Source organism: Phaseolus vulgaris, chromosome 1 (assembly GCF_000499845.2).
Source record: "Phaseolus vulgaris cultivar G19833 chromosome 1, P. vulgaris v2.0, whole genome shotgun sequence".
NCBI classification, from domain to species: Eukaryota; Viridiplantae; Streptophyta; class Magnoliopsida; order Fabales; family Fabaceae; genus Phaseolus; species Phaseolus vulgaris.
In genome coordinates, this window is record NC_023759.2 from 723424 (window position 1) to 748111 (window position 24688).

General features: G+C 29.3%; 2 protein-coding genes across 2 annotated transcripts; one reads left to right on the plus strand and one right to left on the minus strand.

Moving 5' to 3' along the window:
• Window positions 1-1256: 1256 nt before the first annotated feature.
• Window positions 1257-2631, minus strand: LOC137816358 (B-box zinc finger protein 21-like). Its single transcript, XM_068619461.1, has 3 exons — window positions 2366-2631; window positions 1905-2273; window positions 1257-1600 (listed from the first exon to the last, which is right to left on the minus strand). Exons 1-3 carry the CDS (start codon window positions 2543-2545, stop codon window positions 1352-1354), a joined length of 798 nt encoding a protein of 265 aa, XP_068475562.1. The 5' UTR covers window positions 2546-2631; the 3' UTR covers window positions 1257-1351.
• Window positions 2632-21447: 18816 nt separating this feature from the next.
• LOC137816365 (protein EXPRESSION OF TERPENOIDS 1-like) lies at window positions 21448-24291 on the plus strand. Its single transcript, XM_068619469.1, has 2 exons — window positions 21448-23014; window positions 23468-24291. The coding sequence occupies exons 1-2, from the start codon at window positions 22363-22365 to the stop codon at window positions 23815-23817; spliced, it is 1002 nt and encodes a 333-aa protein (XP_068475570.1). The 5' UTR covers window positions 21448-22362; the 3' UTR covers window positions 23818-24291.
• Window positions 24292-24688: the final 397 nt, after the last annotated feature.

Here is a 24688-nt window from a genome sequence, read left to right on the forward strand (position 1 = left end):
ATTATTCTAACTTTGATCAAACAGTTTGGATCGGGTAATAAGATTTATTATTAAAATAGTATAAAAAGAACTATCTGTGAAATTTCAAACAGAAAATAGAGAAAATAAATAGATTGAACTAAAGCATGAAAGTTAGATTTAAAGATTGATAAAAATATTATAAATTAAGATGCTCAGATCTGTTTATGTTTTTAATAATTTGATAATCAAACAGAACTAATCTGATTTTTTTTAATAAGTTTGTTCCTCTATTTTCACATAAAATTATTTTTTTCCAATTATTTTTATACGAAATTAATTTTTCCAAACTCTACACTTTATACATGTTTGTATAATAAAAAAATTATTAAAATGTGATTTTGTCATATTCTTTTTATCACAAATAAATTTTCAGTATGAAAAAATTATGATAAGAATTCATTTTAATAATTTCTTTATTCCAAGTACCTCTGATTTAAAATTTAAATTAAAAAAAATTAAAATTTTATGTTATAATAGAGAAAAATATATAATTTATAGATGAATAGTTGAATTCCATTGACTTTGGGTTTGTAAAAATAAAAAATGAGAATAGAAAGTGAGAAGAAAGGTGGTTGGAGATGTTACAGTGGACTTTAAACCTAACTCAACTCCATAAAACTGACTCATAAGGTTGAGGTTTGTACCCACTTATATATAATGAAAGGCTCTAATCTCTAGTCAACTTAGATCTCCAACCTTGCTCTACTGAAATTTCATATGTTAAGTGCCTCCATTCAAACCCTTTTCACCAAACCCATCACCATCATCATCAAATTCATCCCTTCAATCATCTTCAACACTGATATCTGTGTTATATAGCTCAAAACATAATTTCCCTACTCAAAAGACACTCTTGTTCATTGCCACTCATTTCAAACAACAAAACCCTCAAATAACTAATATGTCCACCAACTTTCCAAAGATAGTTACCACTGTCTTATAAATATCTTCAGTGGCTATTTATGATTCTCCAAATATTTGGTATATTGTCATTTAATTATACAGTAGTAGGTAAAACAAATTTATTAGCTTTTTTTACCTATTGTCTTGAAATGTATGATAGTGATGTCTTTTATACTCTGCATAACACACTTTTTTTCTGTTCTAAACATGTGTCAAAAGTAACATTCATTTGGAAAAGTTTATATTTACAGTCAGTAGCAGAAAGGTACACAAATTTATCAAAACAAAGCCCAACAGGGAAAGATGAAGGAGGAGGAGACAACAAAAAAAGGTCAAACAAAACAGGACTACATTAAAAACATCGACAGAGGTAACAAAAAAAGAGAGAGGAAGGGACAAATGAAAAGAAACTGAGGCTTGTTTGTTTCTACCATAGAAACCTTCCTCTCTTGGAATTGGACTGAGGACTAATCTGTGGCACAGTGAAATTATCATCCTTCAACCTCGATCTGCTACCTTTCATGTTGCTCTCGCTTTGACCAATTCCTTTATCCATCTGTGAATAACTCAGAAGAGGTGGTGGCGCTTGAGGAACCCATATCCCCATGTTCTCTGTTGAGAAGGACCCCAGATGAGCCTCCGTCTCACCATCAAACCGTGGCAACACTTCATCACTCTGCAGCTCATCAAATCTCAGATCCAACAACAAACAACACAAAAAAAACAAATTTTTTCATGCAGTTTCATAAGGGCTTTTACTGCTGTTTACTTAGTTTCATTCTGCATAACAGTTTTAGATATGCTTTCAGAATCGAAATTTTTCATCCGATAACATATGCAATATCACATCAAAGATCAACTATGAATTTAGATAATTACCCAGATGATCCATAGAAAATCTACCATCTTTATGTTTTCAATGTGAAAGAATGGAAGAATCAATTGATTTCAATGATTGATTGAAAGAAGAAAGTGCAAACCTTGGAGAAACCAAAGGGGACAGAATATGAATCGAGAAAGTCTTCAACCTGCCACCCAGGAAGAGTCTCTATCAAATACTCTGATATGCTGCTAGCACTTGTGGAAGGCGCTGCTTCAACACCAATCTTGCTCAGGGTGGAAGAAGATAAAGGTGTTGTTTTTTGATGCGAAACTTGAAGAAGAGAATCAGGGGCTGAGTTTGAAGTGGAGGTAGTTTCTTGTGATGAAGAAGAAGCAGAAAGTTTGAGACCAGTGAGAAGGAACCTATCATGCTTAAGGGTGAGTTCGTTGGCAGAGTGAATCGACACGTCACACTCCCTGCACAGAATCGCCCTGTCTTGCTGACAGAACGTGAAGGCTCTTCTCTCCTACAACACAAAAAAGAATCCATCTTCAGCAGATTCAAAACAAATTCAAATATCTGAAAAAAGTTTGTTTTTTCTATCAGTTACTAATTAACCTGACAAATATCGCAGAGAGGGTGTTGTTTAGGCCGAAGAAGAGAGAATCGTTGGTGTTTGGAGGCTAGTTTGTTGGCGTGGTGGATGCGGTGGTCGCAGCCGTCACAGAGGGCGGCTTCATCGGCGGTGCAAAAGACCGATGCATCGTGTTTGTTACAGACGTCGCATTGGATCTTCATGGTTTGAAGTTGAAGGTTTTGTGTGAGAAGGAAGTGAAGTTTTGAGAAGAAGGAGAATAAAGGAAGCGTGGGGTTTAGTTGTGTAATGGTTATGAAAAGTGCCAAGTGATTGAGATGCATAAATATGGTCAAAATGATCAAAACATGTACAACTCACAATTTTTCTACAATTATCTTATAATTCTCCAATACCCCTCATCGATATTATGGATAATTCGATAACGGTATGACAGTGGGTGATCTGATAAGCCCATCAAACAATCGATAAAATAGACTTGAAAATGACTCTGATTCTATATTACGAAGTGAACTTTAAGCTTAACTCAACCCCATAAAACTGGTTCATGAGGTGAGGTTTGCACCCATTTATATACAATGAAAAACTCTAATTTCTAGTCGATACAAATCTTTAACATTTTAAAAATATATTTTATTATATATATTTATTTTTAAATTTATCTTGAAGAAGAGTTGTATATGATTCTCGGACTCATTCACTCACCGTCCAAGATCTTCTTTTTCTTTCTTCTTCATGCTTATGATTTTTTTTCTCAAAAGAGAAAGAAAACACTACTTTTGTTGGAAATAACATCATGGTTTTTTAAGATTTGAGTGTTGTTGATTTTTAGACACCTAAACAGTCTAAGATTGGAATTTTTATCCTCGATCCTTGTCTCTCCAATCAATGAGTGTCACGTTTCAAATAAAAATTTCACCTCACTTTCCTAAATCCGTGAGGCAAATCAAATTAGCACTAGTATTATTTAATTTGATCTTAAACTTTTTAATAATATGAGCACAGTGAATGGTAGGTACACTATGATAATTATTTGGGTTTGCTGTCATAATCCCATTTGATATGTTTCCTTCTGAACGTGGGTTAGCTTTATATTAATGTAGAATTTCAGTGATCGTTTTGTTTTCATGTTATCAAGCTGTTCACCTTGACTTTCCCAAAAATGTCTATGATTATCAATAATGTCGAGCTTCAACTTGGAACTATTCTCTTATGTGCTGTCATTTGCGACCCTTTAACTCTATTCTACAAGAATTATGACTTTTTTTTGTCAACAGGTTTTTAGTCTTAATAAATAAGTAAACCTTCTTATTTCAATTATTTCAATTAAGATGGTTGTTTAGCTAGTAATACTCATAGTCAGCTAAGAGTAATACTCATAGTCAGCTAAGAGCGATGAGAAGGTTAGTTAGGAGTAACTCCAATATGAAAGAGTACTTAGTTATAGCTAGACACAATTTAGATTTAATTAGGAGAGATTTAAGCAAAAAATATTCAGTTGAGCTAAGAGTGACTATTGTCAAGAATACTCAGTTAAGTTAGGAGTGACTAAAGATAAATAATATTCAGATTTAGGTAGAAGTGACTTGATCAAAGAATACTTAGGTTGAGCCATGAGTGACTTAAACAAAGAATATTCAGCTTAAACTTCTCAAATTTGGAGAAGGCGGAATTTCCTTTAGACAAACTATTCGACCTAGTAAGGAGGTTTATGTTATGGAATAGTTGGAGTCATCAAGCTTGTAGTTGGTTTTGCGCAAACACACAATCCCCTAAAGATCCGCTATGGCTCTTTGTTATTTTCTCGTGCAAGGGTTTCTCTAGAAGGAGGGAAGGAAGATTAGATAGATTGTCTAACATGGTAATAGGTATATGTATTTGCTTTGCCTTTGTTTTATCTCTTTCGAGATAGGTTTTGTCTTTTGTGTAAACTGGTTGAAAATTTCTATTGTTGAAGGAGTTGGTGGGTCTGTATCAATAGGGTTATAAAAACAAGTATGTGTGCAATACTATGGGTAGTGAGAGTAGGAATAGACATATTGATGTAAGGATAGAAGTTTTTGATGTAATGTTATACCTTGATTAGGGTAAACCTCTTTGATTGTTTATGGAGTATGGATTCGTGGGTAGTTTTTATTGAAAGTTTGAGATAAAATGAAAAGTAAAGTCATTTTTTTTATATAAAAGTTAGGTCATCCCTTAAATAATTCATATTTATTTATTATTTCTTACTGATAAAAAAATGTTAAAAAATTTATTAAAATGTATATGTCTTGTGTTGTTTTTAGTTCTCTATATAAAAAAATAGAATATCCCTTAAATATTCTATTTATTGTTAATTTTTGTTAATTAAAACAACATAAACCATATCAAATGATCATAATCATCAAATTGTGATAATCATTAATAGTATATTAGGATCTTTACATGATTCTCAAGAAGATGAAGGGATCCTTTAGTAGGAAATGTTACTTGTATTTGAAAAACTAAGACATTAATTTTTAACTTTTGTGGAAGAAAAAATCAAGTAATTAATATGTTGAGACAAAAGTAGTGTCACTATGGTTCAAATATTAGGAATGTTGATATCATAATTTTCTTTTTCTAAGTTTTGCCAAACCAACCCAATAAATTTTGTAAACCTAGCTCTATCAAAATAAATACTCTAAACCAAACTCAGCGTTATTGTTGTTGGGACCAATTTCTATCAATTCCGATATGATTGCAACAATTATTTTTGTAATTTATATTTTTACAGAACCCATTAAAATATATATAAAAAATCATAATAAGAGTGTAGAAAAAGAAAAAAAAAGGAAAAAAAAGAGAAAAGTGTTGTGAATATTCTCTCCTTTATACCCCAAAGCATGTAAATGAATGGTTTATATAGAAGTGACGGAGGCTTAAGGGCACGTCCTTGTCTTAATTCATCCCTTCGTAGTTAGGGTTAGGTTTGAAGATCCACATTATGCGTACGTGTTATATATGCAATTATTAATAATAAACAAAGCAGTTGAAAGAATCTTCTATTGCTCTACTTTATTATTAAAAGCAATTTTTAACAAAGTTTTATAGGTAGCTTAGTCTACACTACTTATATTAGATGTTATTTTTTATATATCAAATTATTATTTAATATATTTAACCATTATTTGAATACGATTATAATATAATTTTACTATCATGTAACATAAACTAAATAAAAAATTAAACATGATTATAAGATGATATTTTACTATTAAATTATCATTTAATAAAAAATATACATTAAAATATAACAATAAAAAATCATTAAATAAAAAATAATTAATTATTATATTAAGTAAATATTATTTTAGAAATTAAAAAAAAAAATATTGGTATATAAAATAGTTTTCATTATTAATAAAATTATAAAATAATTTTTAAATTGGTATTTAGTTAATTGTTAAAATTTTAATTATTAATTAATTTAAATTATAAAGTTGATTTTGTAAGTTTAAATATTTGTGATGTGAAAAGAAGAATTACATGATAAGTAACTTTGCAAATATAGGCAAGTGGTGGTGATTATAAAAGTGTTATAATTGATTACGAACTAAATCCTCAATTGACTTGAGTGAGAATGACACAAGATATAGTTATTATTTAATTGGTTAACATGATACATATGTACAAATATTTATAGTTATACTATATGATGATTGTACTTTTTGTATGTTTTATTTTTAGTTTTTATTTTATTTAATTAGATTCATTGTACATATTTATTTTAATTATGTATTTTTAGATTACTTCACCTTTGTTCACTAGTTTTATCATAATTTTATATATATATATATATATATATATATATAATTGGGACGATTTGTGCATATGAAGTCGTGCCGAATTGATACGACTTGCCTAAATTTGTATTTTTTTCTTAAACAAATCCTATTTTGGTAAAAAAAACAAAAAAAATAACCTCATAGTAAAAACTCCGAAATATCCGTCTAATTAGGATGTTAAGTTGCATAATAATTAACATAAAAATAAACTTACATACCTACATATATGAGAAAATGATTAACTTAGGAATAATAAAACAAACAATATTCTTTGATGAAATGGACTAGACTAGCAAGCTTCTTCAGTGGTTGCAATGTTGAATGAATAGGTTCTTCCTAGTTTATACCAATTCCATTGTTCTGGTTCTTCCATCACTATCGTTTATGTACATTCTTCAATCTTAAAATTCAAACATCAGACACTATACTATGCCATGGATAATGTTTTTTCTTACACTTTACGACATATACAAAAAGGGTTATTATCTTCAGACAAAGCATCCCCCAACTTGCCCACCTTTGCCAGTGTCTGTGTCTCTCTTCAGGCCTTCTCAAATAATCCTCTTTTTAGACTTTCCATAAAAACTAACTATAAAAACCCACCACCATTACTTTTAATTATAATATAATCTTTTTACTTAGAGTAACAAATTTTTTTAACATATTTTTGCATCATTCTCTTCTCCTTTCAATCGTTGATTTTGTTCTTGATTACCGAAATTGAACCCTTTAAGGCACAAATTTGTCTAGCAATAATTGAGTGGTTGGCACAAACAAAAAGGGTTGACTAAGGAAAATGATCCCTCTTAAATTTTTGTGATAGCAACAACTAATGATTGTATATACCAATAATCAATAGGTGGTGAAATGAAAATAAGAAGTTGAATAAGAAGTATACCTAGTTAATGAGCAAGGTCAAGTAGTTCAATATTCCTTCTTCAATGGTGGGGTTTACTTTTCTTTCCCTTTCAAATTTCATCTCTTGCATATTGGAATATTAGCTACAAACCAACTTGGATTGTTCGGGTTCATCCAGAATCTTTATTTCATGGGTTCACATTTTCTCCTATTCATTACATGACATTTTAACCATTAAAATTATGTGATTTGTTCTATAAAAGCTTCAAAGTCATGGATTTTGTTATCCAAAAAATAAATAAATAAATATAGTTATGTCTATTTTATTCTGGTTGTTACGTTGTAAGGTTTGTTGGAATCTCAATTGGTTAAGTGTTATGAAAGTTGGTCTGAATTCTTTTTATAAGGGTTTGAACATTCTTGAAGTATCTTATTTTATTTTATTTATTAAAGAAAACATTTAAGAGTGTTTCAACGGTGATATAGAGAGAATGTTCAACGAAAAGGATTTTCAACCAAATTTGTAAAACTCAAGAGAACTATGTACCCTTTATTCTAAAAGAGAACTACGTACCCTTTATTCTAAAATAGAACTACATACCCTTTATTTCAAAACCAACATCATTTGAACCGTTACTCAAAAACCTTGTTTCACTATAACTACAAGAATAACTAACTACTAAGAAGTTTTATTTCATATATACTTAACTGCAAAAACTAAAACGTAGAAGTAATTGATGACAAAAACCAGCATTTATATTGTTTAGGGTTTATGATTTATATATCACCGAAACATTTTTATTTTCTAACTATGCCCTTGCACTTATTGGTTCAAAACATTGAGTGCACACTCTCATAATACATTTGATGGAGGAATGGGAAGACATGCTTTTGCATGAAGGTCAGTGAAGAAAATATCTAATCTTCTCCCCACCATACATACCCTTATGTAGTAGATAGATAGATCATTGGAGGGTCACCCTACCCTACACTGTTTTCTCATTATGATTAGGGTTTCATACTTACATTTGTGGGGTCTTGATATAATTACTGGTTAAAAATGATAACTGTTGTATAAACTTTCAACTTAAATCTCCTTTGCTATATCAGGGCTTATGGATGGTTTAAGGCAATGATAACCTTAAATTTAAGGACAAATTTATAAAGGTAATGATTAAAGCTATATTTGTAGGTGTAGATTATTTTGATAAGTAGAGATATATATTGAGGGCAATTTTTTTGTATCAAAGCTAAATTTGTAATGCAGAAAATAAACTTGGGACATCACTAACTAAGGAACATTTTTTTTTGTAATATAGTTAGCACCCATGATTGGGCCCTAAATTTAGTGAATTCTGATATGTGTGTAAGGTCCAAAAGATTGGTCTTTGTTATGGCAGGACCATCACCCACAAATTCAAAACGTGTTTGTTACCTTCAATTTTGGACAAATGTGAGTAATTACAGAAGATGCTCATGCTTTCTGCAACCATGCCCAATTACAAGAACTCTAAACTTTTTTGGCACTTACCAAACTCAGTAATTAATCTGGTTTTGAATAAACCTCAACTAAAAAGTGTTTTTCTTTTTTATTTTCTTTCCAATTAATAAATTTTTTTCACTTGTTTCATTTTTTTTTATGAAAAATAACATAAAATTAAAAAAAAAGCAAGGGATGTTGTACCAAACCCATGTGGGAAAAAAATAAAGAAATTTCTAAGAGTAGTGTAAACAATTACATTTAGAATTTAAACTAAAAAATAAATAAAGATAATAAAGCAAATAAAATAACATTATCTAATATGTTGCTTTCCTAAAGACAACAAATAAAAATGGTTAAATTTCGAAATTCCAATTAAATCAATTCTCATTTGTATTCACCACAAAAAAGAAATTATAGTATTTTGGGTTGACTTGTTTTGATTATTTCATTGACTTTTAAATCCAACTAGTTTTGATCTTTTGAAAGATTTAAACTAGTTCATTGTGAGACATCAAAATTCTCTTTTTATTTGTTTTTTTTACTCTTTTAGTTCATGGAAAGCTTCACTCATGTTATTATGTTAATGATAAATTGGCAACAAATCCATGTGTGGCTATGGGCTTAAAATCTCTTCAATTTTCTTTTGAAATGGTTCAAGCCACTTAAATTAAATATATAGGAGACATTTGAATTTCCTAGATAATAAAATATATATATATATATATATATATATATATATATATACCAATTCGTAACTTGTGTGCAGAGCACCTAAACATAAATCAAAAGGGAGAAAAAAAAATATTTGATTTTATTCTTCTTTCTTCTTCTGTCGTAAATCATAAGGTAAAGAAGACACAAGAAAAGATTTATTTTGTGAATTTTTAACTGAAAAATATAAAAAAGGAAAAGGAAAAAGTGAGAAAAGACATTGTGAGTAAAGTTTTGTGTTACCTTGGTTGAGACATGATGACAAGTTAACGGCTGAGAGGCCAACGCTCGTACACTTTCAATAATATTCTTATTTTTCTTTCACTTTTTTCCCCTTTAATTACATCACATCACATCATAATATTATCCTATTATTTATTCATTTACTCTAAAAAATTAGTGTGTGACAATAATTTTGCTATAATCTATGTTCTCATGTACCATCATTTGAGTCACATGCAAGGTCATTTGCATTTTGGACCAACCCTATAACATAACTATAACTATATCTATTCCAACATGGGGACCATCCAACGTCAAATTTCTATATAACATTACATATATTAAATCAAAATTACTTTTCTTAACTTATAAGTTTATACGTTTATGTAAATTTGATTATTTTTGATCATATTACTAAGCGGACTGATTTATGAGATGAGGTTTGTATCCAATGACAGTTTGTGTGTGGGATAACATATTATAGGTGGTCCGATAACGGTCTGATAGCGGGTGACCTGATAAGCCTCACAAATACTTGTTAGGAAGACTCGAAATGACTCTGATACCATATTACGAGGTGAACTTCAAGTCTAACTCAATCTCATAAAATCGACTCATGAGATGAGGTTTGCACTCACTTGTATAGAATGAAATGTCATAATCTCTAGTCGATGTGGAATCTCCAACAGATCACGTTTTAAAATGAGTTTTTTTATAAAAAAAAAAAAAAAGCAAAACATGTGATAAAATATGAGTGATGCATGGATGTAATAAAGTTGGCGCATAGAATTTGAAGTTTGAATGGAAGAAAATAAGCGCAAGGCTCGAGAGAGAGGAAAACGGGATTCTGCGATGCGATGCGACGCGTTTGGATTCGTCAAAAGGATAACATTACTACAAATCGTAAGGATAACGTTACTACTTCAAAATACTAATATTAATGAAAAATAAACACAAAATTATTTATTACTTTTTCATTTCAAATAGATCAAAGCCGTCAATAAAACAATGTCAAAAAATTAGTTTGGAAAACTCTTTTCAAGAATAATTTTGTTTTTAGTTTTTTAAATTTAAAGTTGTAAACGTTTTAAAAATAGCTTAGTTTATGTATGATGTTTTGGTTTTAGTCTTTATCTTACTCTTTTGTTTGATTTACCTTTTTATTGAGTTTGTTTTTAGTTGTTAATTATCTTCATTACATTAACTCTAATAACATGACAATTTTATATGATATGTTAATAAAATTGTGAACCAATCAACAATACTGCCATAGAAAAAATGCCACGTCAATATATGATGTCATTAAAAGTAAAAAAATAAATTTTAAAGACTAAAATATAAAAATATATTATTTATGAATATTATGATTAAAAAATGTTTGTTAAACCTTTTAAAATTAAAATATCTCCAGCTTATATTTAAAATTTTATCAAATTATTTTGTATTTAACTGGTCATTATGATTTTTTTAATCTTGTATGAAATTTTACTTAATTTAATTGCTTATATTTTTCAATTAATTAATTATATTGGATAATGTTATATATATATATATATATATATATATATATATATATCACTTGTAAAACTACTTGTCTCCTCGAACCTCCTTTTTTTTTCAATTTTCTGCAGATTCACTTTCATTGAAATATTTTCTTTTTGTAAGGTAGTAGATTTTATTTTCCTAACATGCACTTTATATATCTTCTTATATTTTTAATATCAACTAAATTGGTTAATAAATTGAAACTGAATATAAAAAACCTACTTCAAATATATTTTTATATTTAAAAAATTCAAATATGTTACTAATTAAATATGCATCTTATATGGTTTCTTGCATTTTTAATATTATCTAGGCAATTAAATAAACATCAGAAAGTGATTCGGAAAACACATTTTTTCTTCTTCTATATTCATTATTTCTAACACGCATACGATATATCATCTAATACTTTTATTATCAGTTAAACGATTGAACTTAACTGTTTACATATTTCAATATTTTTTATTTTAATATTATTTAAAGTAGACAAATAATAATTAAAATATAAATCACTTACCAGTAATCTAAAATATAATATATGTATATATATACATATGTTCAAAAATATTTATTTGATATAGATTTTAATTGCAATATAACTTATATATTTAAAAAAAATATTTAATGAAAATTTTAATTTATTAAATAAATAATTATTTTTTTCCAATGTAGACACTAAAGTGATAATTACAATTAACTAAGAACATATTTAATGGTCGATCTTAAAAATAATATCTATTACTTATTATTTATAAGATGTTGATTAGAGTCACGATAGGTAATACGCTTTTCTACAAAAAATAATCAAAATTTCTAAAATAACAATAAAAATTACATTTCAAAATTTTCTCCTATTAAATAAATATTTTAACATCTAAAAAATTCACTTAAAATATTAGGATTAAATCTATCATTAAAATAAAAATATTAAAAGATTTTATATTTTATACTTTATATAACATAGACGAACGGTAATATCTTGAAGTAAAAAATTCTATAACAAAGTGAAAAATACTACCTTAAATTTTTTGATCAATTATATAACACTATATAAACTCGAGCTTTATTTATTTTTTCGTTAATAGACCATGTGATCAATTGCTTTATCAACTCTTTGTCAACAAAGTTTTCAGAATAAATAAATGAAAAAAGTGACATATAAGCAAATGAAAGAGATAATAAAACCCTTTATGAAAATTAAGATGCTAAACACAGGAAACTAGCTAGGGTGAGTAACTAGACTTTTAGGTATAGTCATCCCTTATGAGTAATTCACAAGTTAAATATATGCCTCTTAAAAAAATAAAACCATCCAATAAAAAAAATGAAATAACACTAATAAAATTATAATTTTTTTCTTTAATTGGTATTAAGTAGTAGATTTTAAATCTTATTCAACCTTATAAAATCGACTTAAAATGTGATATTTACACTAATTTATATACTATGAAATCTAGTCAATGTGAAATTTTCAACACATATTTTTTGCGTCGAGACTATGCCGAGACTACTAATTTGTGTGTGTGACTATGTATTTATGGTGGTCTGATAACGACCGATAACGGATGACACAGTAGACCCAACAAACTCTTGTTATAATATATTCGGATACCACATTAAGAAGTGAATTTTAAGTTTATATATGGACTTAATATATATATGAATGTAATTTTTAAAGGTTTAAGTAATATTTACATTTTTCAAAAACACATGATAATATATTTGTATTATAATTGTAACTATTAGATTATGGATTTTATTTATGAATATGAGAGAAAATTAAAATCATGAATATCAAAATAATTATAAAAAATAGAATAAATTTATTATTTTATTTCATATTTTTTTTTATAAAATATTTAACATTTTTAAAAAAAGTGTAGTGATTGTATCATAATAGAAATTGATTCAAACAGAATTAAAATAAATTAGTTTGGTTTTCTATTAAACAAAATATAACTAAATATAACTGCATTTGGTTTATATATATTTTTGAATTAAAAATTAAACCAAGTTGAATGATGAAGAACAAAAGACATGAAGAATGATGGGTACTTAAATAAGTTATCTTAAGTTATCTTGTTGGGCCAGCCCAAACCGACCTTGAAAATGGTCTATAATTCAATCATGATATAGACTAAATCGGGAAGAGGAAATTTGCAACACACAAAAAGGAGGAAAGTTTCACTCTCTATTTTGAAACCCTAAAAAAACGTCTTTTCAATTCTTTAAACATCTTATCTGCTTTTTCTACTTACTTGTAATGTCTCTCCTTCGGGGAGTTAGATATATCTAACAAATCTCCTTTTCTTAGATATGATATTATATTACAAAACATTTTAATTTATTTTATTTTTATAAAACCAACTTTGAAAGATTTAATATTCACTTATAGAATAAAATAATAAATGTATTATATATAAAATATAATTTATGCATTGTTAGAAATGTTATTTCAGTCACTATATTTTAGGGTTTAGGGTAGATATTGTTTCTTTTGAAGTTCATAATTTTTTCATGATATTCTCTTAGGACAAAGTTTCAAATTTTAAAATGAACAATATATATATATCAATTACTATTAGTGATCATAATAATTTAATTTTAATATATAATTATTGTATACATTATTGTTATGAACTCAAGTTTTTGACATTATTGTATCATTGACTTCAATAATCATATTTTAAGATATTGTTGAGATTGTCCGCTAATGATTTTATATATTTTTAAAAAAAAATTGTAATAGGGTTTCGAGCTTCAAAATAATTAATATTTCAGATACAATGATTGACTTTGGTAATACCCTTTCAATTTACTTAAAATCAGAACAAACTATAACAAAACTCTGAACTCCAAAACAAATAATACTTCAAATACGATAATTGACTATAATTATACTATCTCACAGCAAACTTAACAACAGTTATATAGTTTGGTTTTTATAATCCAACAATTGAAATAATAGAGATTAGTTAGAGGGAGTCATGTGATATAAGTTTATTATATTAGTATGAGTGATTGGGATTAATTAAGTGTGATAAGTGAGTGGTGCCTAGGCGTTGAGCTAAGGCAGTTTGTTTAGAGGGTAGATTTTGCATAGTATTATGTGGTCTTTCGAAAAAGGTATTGTTGACCTGTTTGAGACTCATGCACCATCAAGATTGAGAGCATCATTTTCAATTGGGCCACTAATTGGTCTAATCATAATTATATTGATTCAAGAGTCTTTAATGCCGCAGAGAGAAGAAAGAAACAAAAACAAAAGAACCAAAAGTTAGTAAAAGAAAAAAGGGAAAAAAAAATGAATCAATCATGGTTGAAAGAAACACTAGAAAGTTACTTGAGAGTGCGAGAATGTGACATAGTGGACAAAGGGGGCGGCCAAATAATGGTAGTAGTAATAGTTGGTGAAACAAAGATCATTTCTCTCCTCGGGCCCCTAATAACATTTCAATTTATAATGCAAACTTTGCTTTCGGAATCATATATAATACTAAATGTCGTACACATCTTAGTGTTTTAACATGATAAGTGTGTCCGATACAAACACGTGAATTTGAAGAAGTGTGTTCAAACTAACATATTTGATATGTGTGTCCGATACAAACATGTGAATGTGAAGAAGTGTGTTCGAATTAACATGTTTGATACGTGTGTTTGACACAAATAGTGTGTTTGAGCTAACATGTTTGATACGTGTGTCTGAGACAAACACGTTAACGTGAAGAAGTGTGTTCGAACTTCTACATGTTTAGCATGTTTCACCAAGGAATGATGTGTTGTCACTAATTAAGCTTCTTCAACGTTCGAAAACCCTGCCATTGAATATGAATAGTGAATCTTATAACGATGAACATGATAAGGTTTTATGTATTGTTTAATTTTAAACTGAAATTTGATGTGAAAAGGAATTAGCGTACGGCAGTGCAACGCAGACACTGTCCTTTGTTGTTACATAGTCCAGTTATATAATGTTATATAATTGAATGCAATTATTAGTGGTCTTAAATTAATTACACTTTGGGGTGGTTCACGTGCTAGTGAATCATTTGAAAGAGGATTTTAATTTTCATTTGATTTTTGAGACCGTGGACAACTCTCACACACTGTTAATTACTGCTACTATTAATTAATCCCTCCTCTTCTAGCTACTTCCCTTTCTCTCTAATAAACACACATTTTGAACTGTTATTTTTATTTTTTATCAGAAAAATAAAATTTAGAAATACTTTAACTCTTAAACAAGAAAGCATAACTAAATCTCCTTATATTCAAGAGACAAGTTTCTAAAAAAAAACAGCACAATTTTAAAAAAAAAAACTACTCTACTATAGTTTCTACGTTTACAAAACACACAACATTAAAACCCTACAACAATGGATTTTGAACTGTTATTGTGAATATGTTTTGTTTTGTGTTGTGTTGTGGTGTTAGTGCCTCTCACTTTCTGCAAATGACAACTAGCTTAGCTTAGGTAGCTGAGCATGAAGCTGCTTCATCCTTACAAATTGACCAATTCCAAATTTTGTTTCATCTCAATCTTTCTGTTACCTTCTTTGCTTTACAACTATTGCACCATTTCTTTCTAGAAATTCGGTGAGAAACTATATGTGACCAGCTATGATCACTGTAGGGTGTGTGACCAAAGACTCATGCCACATCACATCACCATGCAAATTCATGCTGTTCAATTGGAAAAGGGAAAGTCCGCAACAATTTTCTCCCCATTATGTTCTTTTGCTAATAACACAGAAAAGTTGGCACATGAAACTGCATAATTTGAATTCTTGAACAAACTATTAATGAGTCTTGGAATAGGTCAAAGAGAATTTCCCTCATGAAATGACACAATTATTGTTAAAATATAAATTTCAAACAGTTGCAAATGGATTTTATTTTTATTTTTGTTTCGGACAAAACATTTGGTAAACTTTCAGTCTTGGAACATCCAGTATAGTCAATAATAAGTGTATTCCTAACCAGATGTAAATCTATCTTTGTTTCTCGTGTCTTCTCTGATATATACTAAAATCTCCTCTTATACATGATGAAGTGAATGTTAGAGACACGTAGATCTCTAAAGAACTCAGAGACACTGCTAAAAGGGCTGACGAAAAGTATCTGGTTCTTGCTGTCAGTCTTTTTCAATAATAAATGTCATTACCCATTTACATCTGACAATTCATAATTCTCTTATATGTGCTGATACGATATAAAAAAAATTAACAAACGATCTGTGTATATATTACATCGAGTTCAGCCAACGACATACAACTTTAGCTGAGTCTTAGAATGGAAAGGAAATTATGGTAGCTAGGAGTTTAGCAATCTTTTATTGGCATTTACTTAGATGCATGTATGTCAACCCACATGAAATGACAAATTCTGCATTATTTAAACACATTAAAGTTTGTTTAAGATGTGTGATAGCATTGAAAAAGCCATTGCATGTGTTACGTTACTCTTGTTTCCATCTATCCATCACTCTCATAATGATCATGGGTGATACTTTAAAAGACAAATAAATAGGAATGGAAAACCATGAATTTACCCGAGTTGTGGAAGTGATGGAAGCAACAACAATGTCAATGAGATTCCTCAAAACAAGAAAAAACAATGTCTTGGAGAAATATATTCACCGTCCAATGTATGTGGTAATCATCAAACTTGAAAAAAAAATATAATCATATTGTTCCAGGTTTATGCGTGATGCATCTTCCACAATGGAAGGCCTATAATTGAAGTCTCAGTTTAACTAAAGCAGATTAGGTTTTCCAAAGTACACTGAAAAAAGTGGAATCTTTAGTAATTTTAACTTAAATTATCCTATATAGATATATTAACATTATTTTTCACTTAAAAACAACATCTTTTTTATTAGTAAAAGAATGTATTAAAATATAGATTATATAAAAGAAAAAAGAAAAAAAAATGATAATTAACCCTAAAATCTTTAGAATTTCAAAATTTTAGAATATAAAGTAATTAATAGCTAAAATCTTAATATCTAATTAGATATCAATTTAAAAACTAATTTATAAATTTTATGGATAATATAAACTATTTAAATGTCAATAATTTTTTTGTCTTTAAAATAATATTTAATTTAGTTATTATATTAACTATTTTTTTTCTAAAATTGGTTTGTATGATTTTATTGTAATAATTATTTTAAAATAAACTTATAACTAATTTTTCTATATATATACAATTTTTATTTTATTAATAAAATATATAAGTATTATTAAAACTATTTTCTAACTCCTTACTTACAACTACGTATTTAATTCACATTATATGTTATTTAAGTTTTCTTATAATTTTTTAAATTAATTGTCATTTATTTTTCAAATGCAATAATTATAATTTTATTTCAATATTTTTTAATAAATATTAATTTAAACTACTTCAACATTGGTTACAAACGTATGAGGTGGAAGAGAATAGTGTTCAACAATCATTTACATTGCAAGCTACAAACCACTAAATTAAATGAGAAAACAACCCTTAATTAATATCTTATGTATTTATAAAAAGAAATCCAGTGAAAAGTGTATTTATAGAATGTAGTTATCATATCTTCAATAATGACACAACTATTATGAATAACAAAATAAAGAAAAATGTAACGCAAAATCTCTATAAGTAAAATGTGAGAACATTTTAGTAATTTAATTAATCAATTAGCTTTTTCTTAATATGTGTGTGAAAGCCGTGAATTATTATTATTGTGTGAAATTGAGCGTCAATCATATCATGATTACGCCAAGAATTTTGAGTTGAAAACGAGGTTTGATTTGAAATAATTTTCTTTATTTTATGGTATTAATTGGTTTTAGAATTTAAACAAAAAAGTACACAAGAAATTAGTGACATCACATATAAACTTTTTAAAGTTTTTTATTTATTTTTCACTTAAGTCAATGATAATATTCCCTTTTAAATCCTTGGCTCATTGCGTTTTTTCTTCCAATTATCTTTTAATTTGTCTCTTAGTTTTTAATATATTGTTGTTTTTGTCATACACTTTTACCATGTATGACAAATTTTAATATTTGAGATATAATGAAAAGGACAAAATTGGCGATATTTTAAAACTGAGGGATAATATGCATGGAAAAATTGGAAATTAAATTCACAAAAGATATTAAATTAAGACAAAAAGTGCAATTATATTTTTTAAATTTGAGTTTGAAAAGAATGCTCCATACTCAATAAAATTAGTCTACTTATATATTGGCTGGAATTAGATGACCATCAAAGTTTTGGTACACGAGTATAAAATTATGAAGTTCAAATGGAAGATTAATAAAGTTTATAAAGAAAATTAATACGATTAAATAGTGATTAAGCATTAGATAATATATTTTTAATTATGATTAGAAAATTTAATCTACTTCAATAATAAAAAAAATTATAATAATCATATAAATAATCATAATTTTAAAAAAAAATGTAGGTCATCATCATACATTAATTACATAGAATATCGAAATTTTATTTAAGCGTTGGAATAACTTTTACAAGTATCATTCAGACAAAAAAATTTGCGAAAGAAATTTAGTGATAATTACATTTCAAAATAAAATTTATAATAATTATATAATTTTTTTTAGCTAATTAAAGGAAATAAAATCAATCGAAACCTCTTTAATTTGACCGGTTCACTACATCTTAAGTTTAAATTCAAAATAATTGACTTGGAATAGTTGAATATAATTATAATTTATGTTAAATTCATTTTATTTCATTAATTATATATGCACACACATTATTGAAAATTAGAAAATTATTTTTCCAACTTTAAAACAGGGACTTAATTGATCATAAAGTTGTTGTTTTACTTATAAAACTTTTTATATGGCTAACAACATCATCTCATACAATTCAAATACGCTTTTAGTTAATTTACTTTTAGACTCAATATTTTAACTATATATGAGATTTCATTCCTTATAATGCTAAATATTTGTATTTAATAACCATAATTTTCAACTGAAATAATGTTTTGGTGGATGAACTTGTTACCTATTTGGATTCCGACAACTTTATCATGAAGAAATTCGCAGGTGCATGTTACTTTACGTGATCAAATTCACAATTTCACAAAGGTTAAAAGCAATTTATTAAAAGTGGGTGGTATCGTGCATCAACGTCTCATCTATTATCAACAACCAAAATAGTTACTACATAATAATATTGTCTCTTAAATATTATAGTTATGATTTTATTTTTAGACGGCGTCAATTAAAAAATATTGAGTAAATGGTGTAAAAATATAAATTGGTCATTAAACTTTATACCTGAATATCAAATTGACAATATAATTTAGTATAAAATATTACAACTAATAACAAAATGATTTTATTCAACTTAAATGTAGAATGCAATTGTCACAATTTCTTACTTAAAATAACAAATTGTCACTAATTTATACATTCGAATAATTTACAGAGTAAACTCGTTGAAAATTCAGCATTAAAAAATAATTTTATATTTTAACACTTGATTACTTATTTTTGAAAAAAAAAATATCATTATTTAATTTTCATATTTTCACGAATGTGGAGGCCAAAATATGGAGATGAAAGAAAGAGATAGAGAGTGTGTGGAAAGAGAAAAATGGGAAAGGGAGTTATTAAAAAGGTAAAGAAGATATATTATCATTTTCTTCATTTGGTTTAATGGTCGATGTGATGAAAATGATTTGTGGAAAGTTTTTCACAAATGGAGGAGAGTTTTTGAAGTTTATACAAGAGAAAAAAACTAATAAGGTAATAGGTTCAAATTCTTTAGGTTCATGTAAATTAAAGATGAAAGATGGTTAGAGGAAGAGTGTGCAAGGGAACATGGAACATAGACAACACCAAAAGTATGAAACCTAAAGAAGTTAGGGTTCATACTAAAGTTTTTGGCCACCAATTTTCATATGAACCTTAAAAAGTTGAAATGATTTTGATCAACTTAGGAGATATAAGTACCATTCAACTATGAGAAAATAAGAAATCATTGGTGGAAGCTATGACATTTATGGTTAAAGCTTGCAACGATTTTAATAGAAAATGAGTTAAAATTTATAAATGAAAAAAAACACATCACTTTTGTGATGAATCCCAAATGATAAGGTGATGAATCCCAAATGATAAGGTAAGAAGTTCACCACTTAAGAAAACTTCTAAAATATGAACCAAGATAAGAGTAGAGAGTTTTTCAATACTCTTTAAAAATGAGTTCAAAAGAGAGTTGACTTTTTTTCTTAAAAAGTATTCCACTATTTTTTAAGAGAAAAAGACACATCTCAAGTGTTTATTAGAAAAATTAAATGTAAACATATTACTTAAACTATAGTTAACTCACTAATTATATATTTTAACACTTAATTCACTTGTAATTAGTGATTCATTGAAATTAGAAAGAAAAAGACATATGATAGTTTCTAAAATTAAGAAACACGTGTAAGGCATAAAATACTCAAAAATTACGTGAAGTAATTACAATTATAATTATACTCATGAAAATGGTATGAATTGGTTATAAACTTTTCATATAATTTTTCTATAAGCATATGCAAAGCATAATATTCTAATTTCTAAAATTAAATTATTTTTTAATATTTTATTCACATAATGCAAGTAGTAATATCTTTGCTATGAAATTCTTTAAAATCTTGTTATTAATAAACAATTTTTTAAGTAATTAAACGAGATACCTATAAGAAAATCGCTAAATAACAACTAATTTTAAAATTTAGAATTAATTATTTACTATATTGACTAAATTAAAAATTATTTTACAAACTAAAAAAATATTTGTATCTAAATAGTTTTTAAATTTGTATTAGTAACAAAAATTATTTTAAATATCAATAATTTTTCAATTTATAAAATAATATTTAACTCAATCAATATAATGACTAATTATTGTTTATTTCTACATTAATTGTTATTTATTGATTTTCTTTGTATGTTTCACAAATATACCATGAAATGTAAATAATCAATTTGATCAATGAATGTGAATATATTATTTCAGAAAAAATGAAAATTTTGATTTAATTATTGTGTATATATAAAAAACGAATTAATCCATAAACATTATAACTTAATAAAAGAGATGAATCCTTAAAAGTACATTAGAATGAAAAACTAATTGTGTAAAACCGAGTAATATAATATAATTGGGAAATTTGTTTAGAGATGAAAGATAAAAGGAATATTAGGGATCGAAAAAAGATTTATGGAGGATGGAAAGTGATATGAATTGAGGAAATGATGAGAAGGAGAGGTGATTTTGGAAAAAGAATATGATGTGGGAGAGGCGTCTGATGGGGAAGAATTGAACGGTGATGGGGACGTGTGAGGGAAGGTAAGTGCATGTGCGTGACGCAGCGTATTGGGTTTCCTCTGCTGTCCTGTGTAGAATATCATATGTGGTCGCTTCACACCATAAATATCGCAAGAAAACAATCTTAATTATGGCCACGCTCAGACAAAGTACCACCGGGTTTTCCGCTGCAAGGACGAATAACCAAAACCCAGTGACGCGACACGTGGACCCTCCTCCACCCTCCGATCCTCAAAATTCACGCAGATCTATCCAATTCCAAACACAGAACTTGCCAGTGGCAGATTTTGTTGTTCCCTCGTCTCACATCACACAACACACAACACACAACCTCAACAACACAAACACTCTCAGTTTGAGTCTGAGTCTGCGAACCACAACACCCACCACACCCACCCACTCTCTGTTCTAATTCTTCCACTTCTCATGGCGGCGTAGCAGTCACTCTAATTCCCTGCCATAATTGCGCCACACAAACACCAACCAATAACACTTTTCCTCAAAACCTGCAAACACACAACCCTATTAATCACTCACTCTCTCTTTCAAAAGGGTTTTCAATTCTATAAACATATAATTTAAAGTTTACTGCTTCATGTCACTTTAGTTGTGTGTTGCGGGTTAAGAAAAGCATGAAAAAGAAACGAAATTTAAGAGGAGGAGGTGGTTATTTTTGCTGAATTAATGGGAATTTAGAAAATTGAGATACATACCTAATTTCTGATTTAGTCAGAAAAAAAGGGTAGGAGATCAGAAGATCATGGTTGAGACGCCCCCACACGGTCTGGGCACAGTGACAGAGTGAGAGTCAACAAGACCCACAGAAGAAAAAAGAGAAAAAAAAGGTTTGAGTGGGTGGAAAATTAATAAGTAAAATTTATTAAAGATGCACTTTATATGTAACCCAAAAATATTAGTATTACAGTTGCGGGGTGTGTGTCTGATAATATATAAGCCTCTGAAGAACTGTTTCAAGATTCGCGAAGCTTCTTCTTTCTGATATGGATATTATCTCTGAATTGGGGATCGTAGAGTGCAACAGAGCATGGCTGGGTTCTTCTCTCTAGGAGGAAGGCATAACAAAGCAGAACAAGAGGAGGATCAGAGAGAGGACAACAACACCAACAACACCAACCACAACAACAGTCAATTTTTGTTCAGAAACGTTAACGAGGAGATCTACAACACCAACAAGGGCTTCGAGATATGGCCGCAATCCTCGTACCACCACAACTTCACCAACTACTACTCCTTCGGAGTGGGCCCTAGTCGCAGGAACAACGCCAACACCAACAACAGCTCCTCCAACAACGTAAACGACGACGTCTCTGTCTCTTTCTCGGATGACTCCAACCGCTTCGGCTTCACGGTCATGAGGTCCGCTGGCGGCGTGGGTGGCGGCGGAGGCGGCGGCATGAACTGTCAGGACTGCGGGAACCAAGCTAAGAAAGACTGCTCGCACCTCAGATGCAGAACCTGCTGCAAGAGTCGAGGGTTTCAGTGCCAAACTCACGTTAAGAGCACTTGGGTTCCCGCCGCCAAGCGCCGTGAACGACAGCAGCAACTAGCTACGTTGCAGCAACAAAATCAACCACCGCAGTTTCGCGGAGATCACTCTAAAAGACACAGAGAAAGTATCGAAGGTGCTGCAGCTGGTGGTTCTCTCGCTTGCGCTCCACTTCCTATCACCACCACAGGTATAAAAAAGAAAGAAAATTTATGACAAAGCACCATATATACACCATGACATACACTGAAAAAAGTTCATAAAATGAGAATCCTTCTTCATATTGTTCAACTATATAGGTATTCGAGTCTATTAGATGAGATATTATTGCTAGAGAGATCAAGATACAGTGAGATCTCAAGGAAGTGTAGCCTTCTATGTCTGATACCTAACATCTAAAATGAAATTCTCTTCCATAGTTACCCATCATCACCTTGCTTTTTTTTAATCAGCAGTAAAAGTTAAATAAATATAGAATCATTTCACCAGTGATCCAACCATGCTTTCTCTTTTTGTCATTCCATTACCGTTAACAAGTTAATCTAATTCCATGTGAGAAGAAATTGGAGGTAGCTAGCCAGATAGCTTCTTTGATTTACATGAATGGTCTAATTTAATTTGTGGTTTTGATGGATTTGGTTAGGGTTGGAGGTGGGTCAATTTCCACCGGAGCTAAACTCTCCGGCGGTGTTCCGGTGTGTGAAAGTGAGTGCAATGGATGCACCGGACGAGCGTTACGCGTACCAAACAGCAGTGAACATAGGAGGGCACGTGTTCAAGGGAATTCTCTACGATCAAGGAATGGACGGTCCTTACGCCAGTGCAGGTTGCGAGGGTTCCTCCGGTGGCGGCGGTGAAGCTCGGGCACTCACTCTCATGGCCGCCACAACCACCGCCACAACAGCTGGAAACCCTTTTGACGCATCACTCTACACTGCTCCGATGAATGCTTTCATGGCTGGTACGCAATTCTTCCCACCCCCAAGATCCTAAGGACGCTTCTCTCTCTCTCTCTCTCTCTCTTCTCTTTCTCTCTAGCTAATAATGATTGAAAGTTGAAACCGGGTATTTGTTTTTCATGGACTCTTATAATTAAGGTTAAGGTTGTTGGGTGTTATATGTGCATCGATCTTAAGTTCTTAACATCATCAGCTGAAGTAGCTGCTACTAGCTAGCTAGTTAAGAGTTCGTCACAAATGATTACGTCGAAGATGATGATTCACGAAATTAAAGGGAACCTGTTTGTTTTGTTTAGTTTTGTCCGAATCTCAGTTCAGATTTTCATGTTGTTTCGTTGTTATCGAAATACTCACTTCTCATTCTCGATCAATTCTTGTGCACATCATACACTCTAATCTAATCTATTACATACTACTATTTGTTTTCTTTCGAGCAGCCAGCCAGCATTTCTATTTGGATGTGTTTTTCTAACAATATATAAATAAGAATCATTTTAGTAACACCAAACATCATTTGGATGTGTGCTTGCTTATTATTAATATGAGATTAATTTGATTTGATTTGTTTATAGTATTTTGTTGGTGTGGATTAATAATAAGAGTGAGGGTTTGTAGATGGTGCTGAACTCGAAGCTGCTTTTCTTTTCCCCCGTTTATCCGTTGGTTTGCCGGATCAAAATGGAACGAAATAGGTTTCGTGTTTGGTTAAGCATAGAATTTAAAAAGCATATATTCTTTTTAACTCTTGGCACGATTTCTGGGAGAAACAGGTGCGTCTTTTCTTTGTCTCCCATGCATTGGCCATTCGAAAACCAGTCCCAAAAGTGAAACCACTCGGATATGCAGTTCACTCACTTTTTTTTTTCTTTCTATTATACCCTTTTTCTTCTCTTATATTTATATAT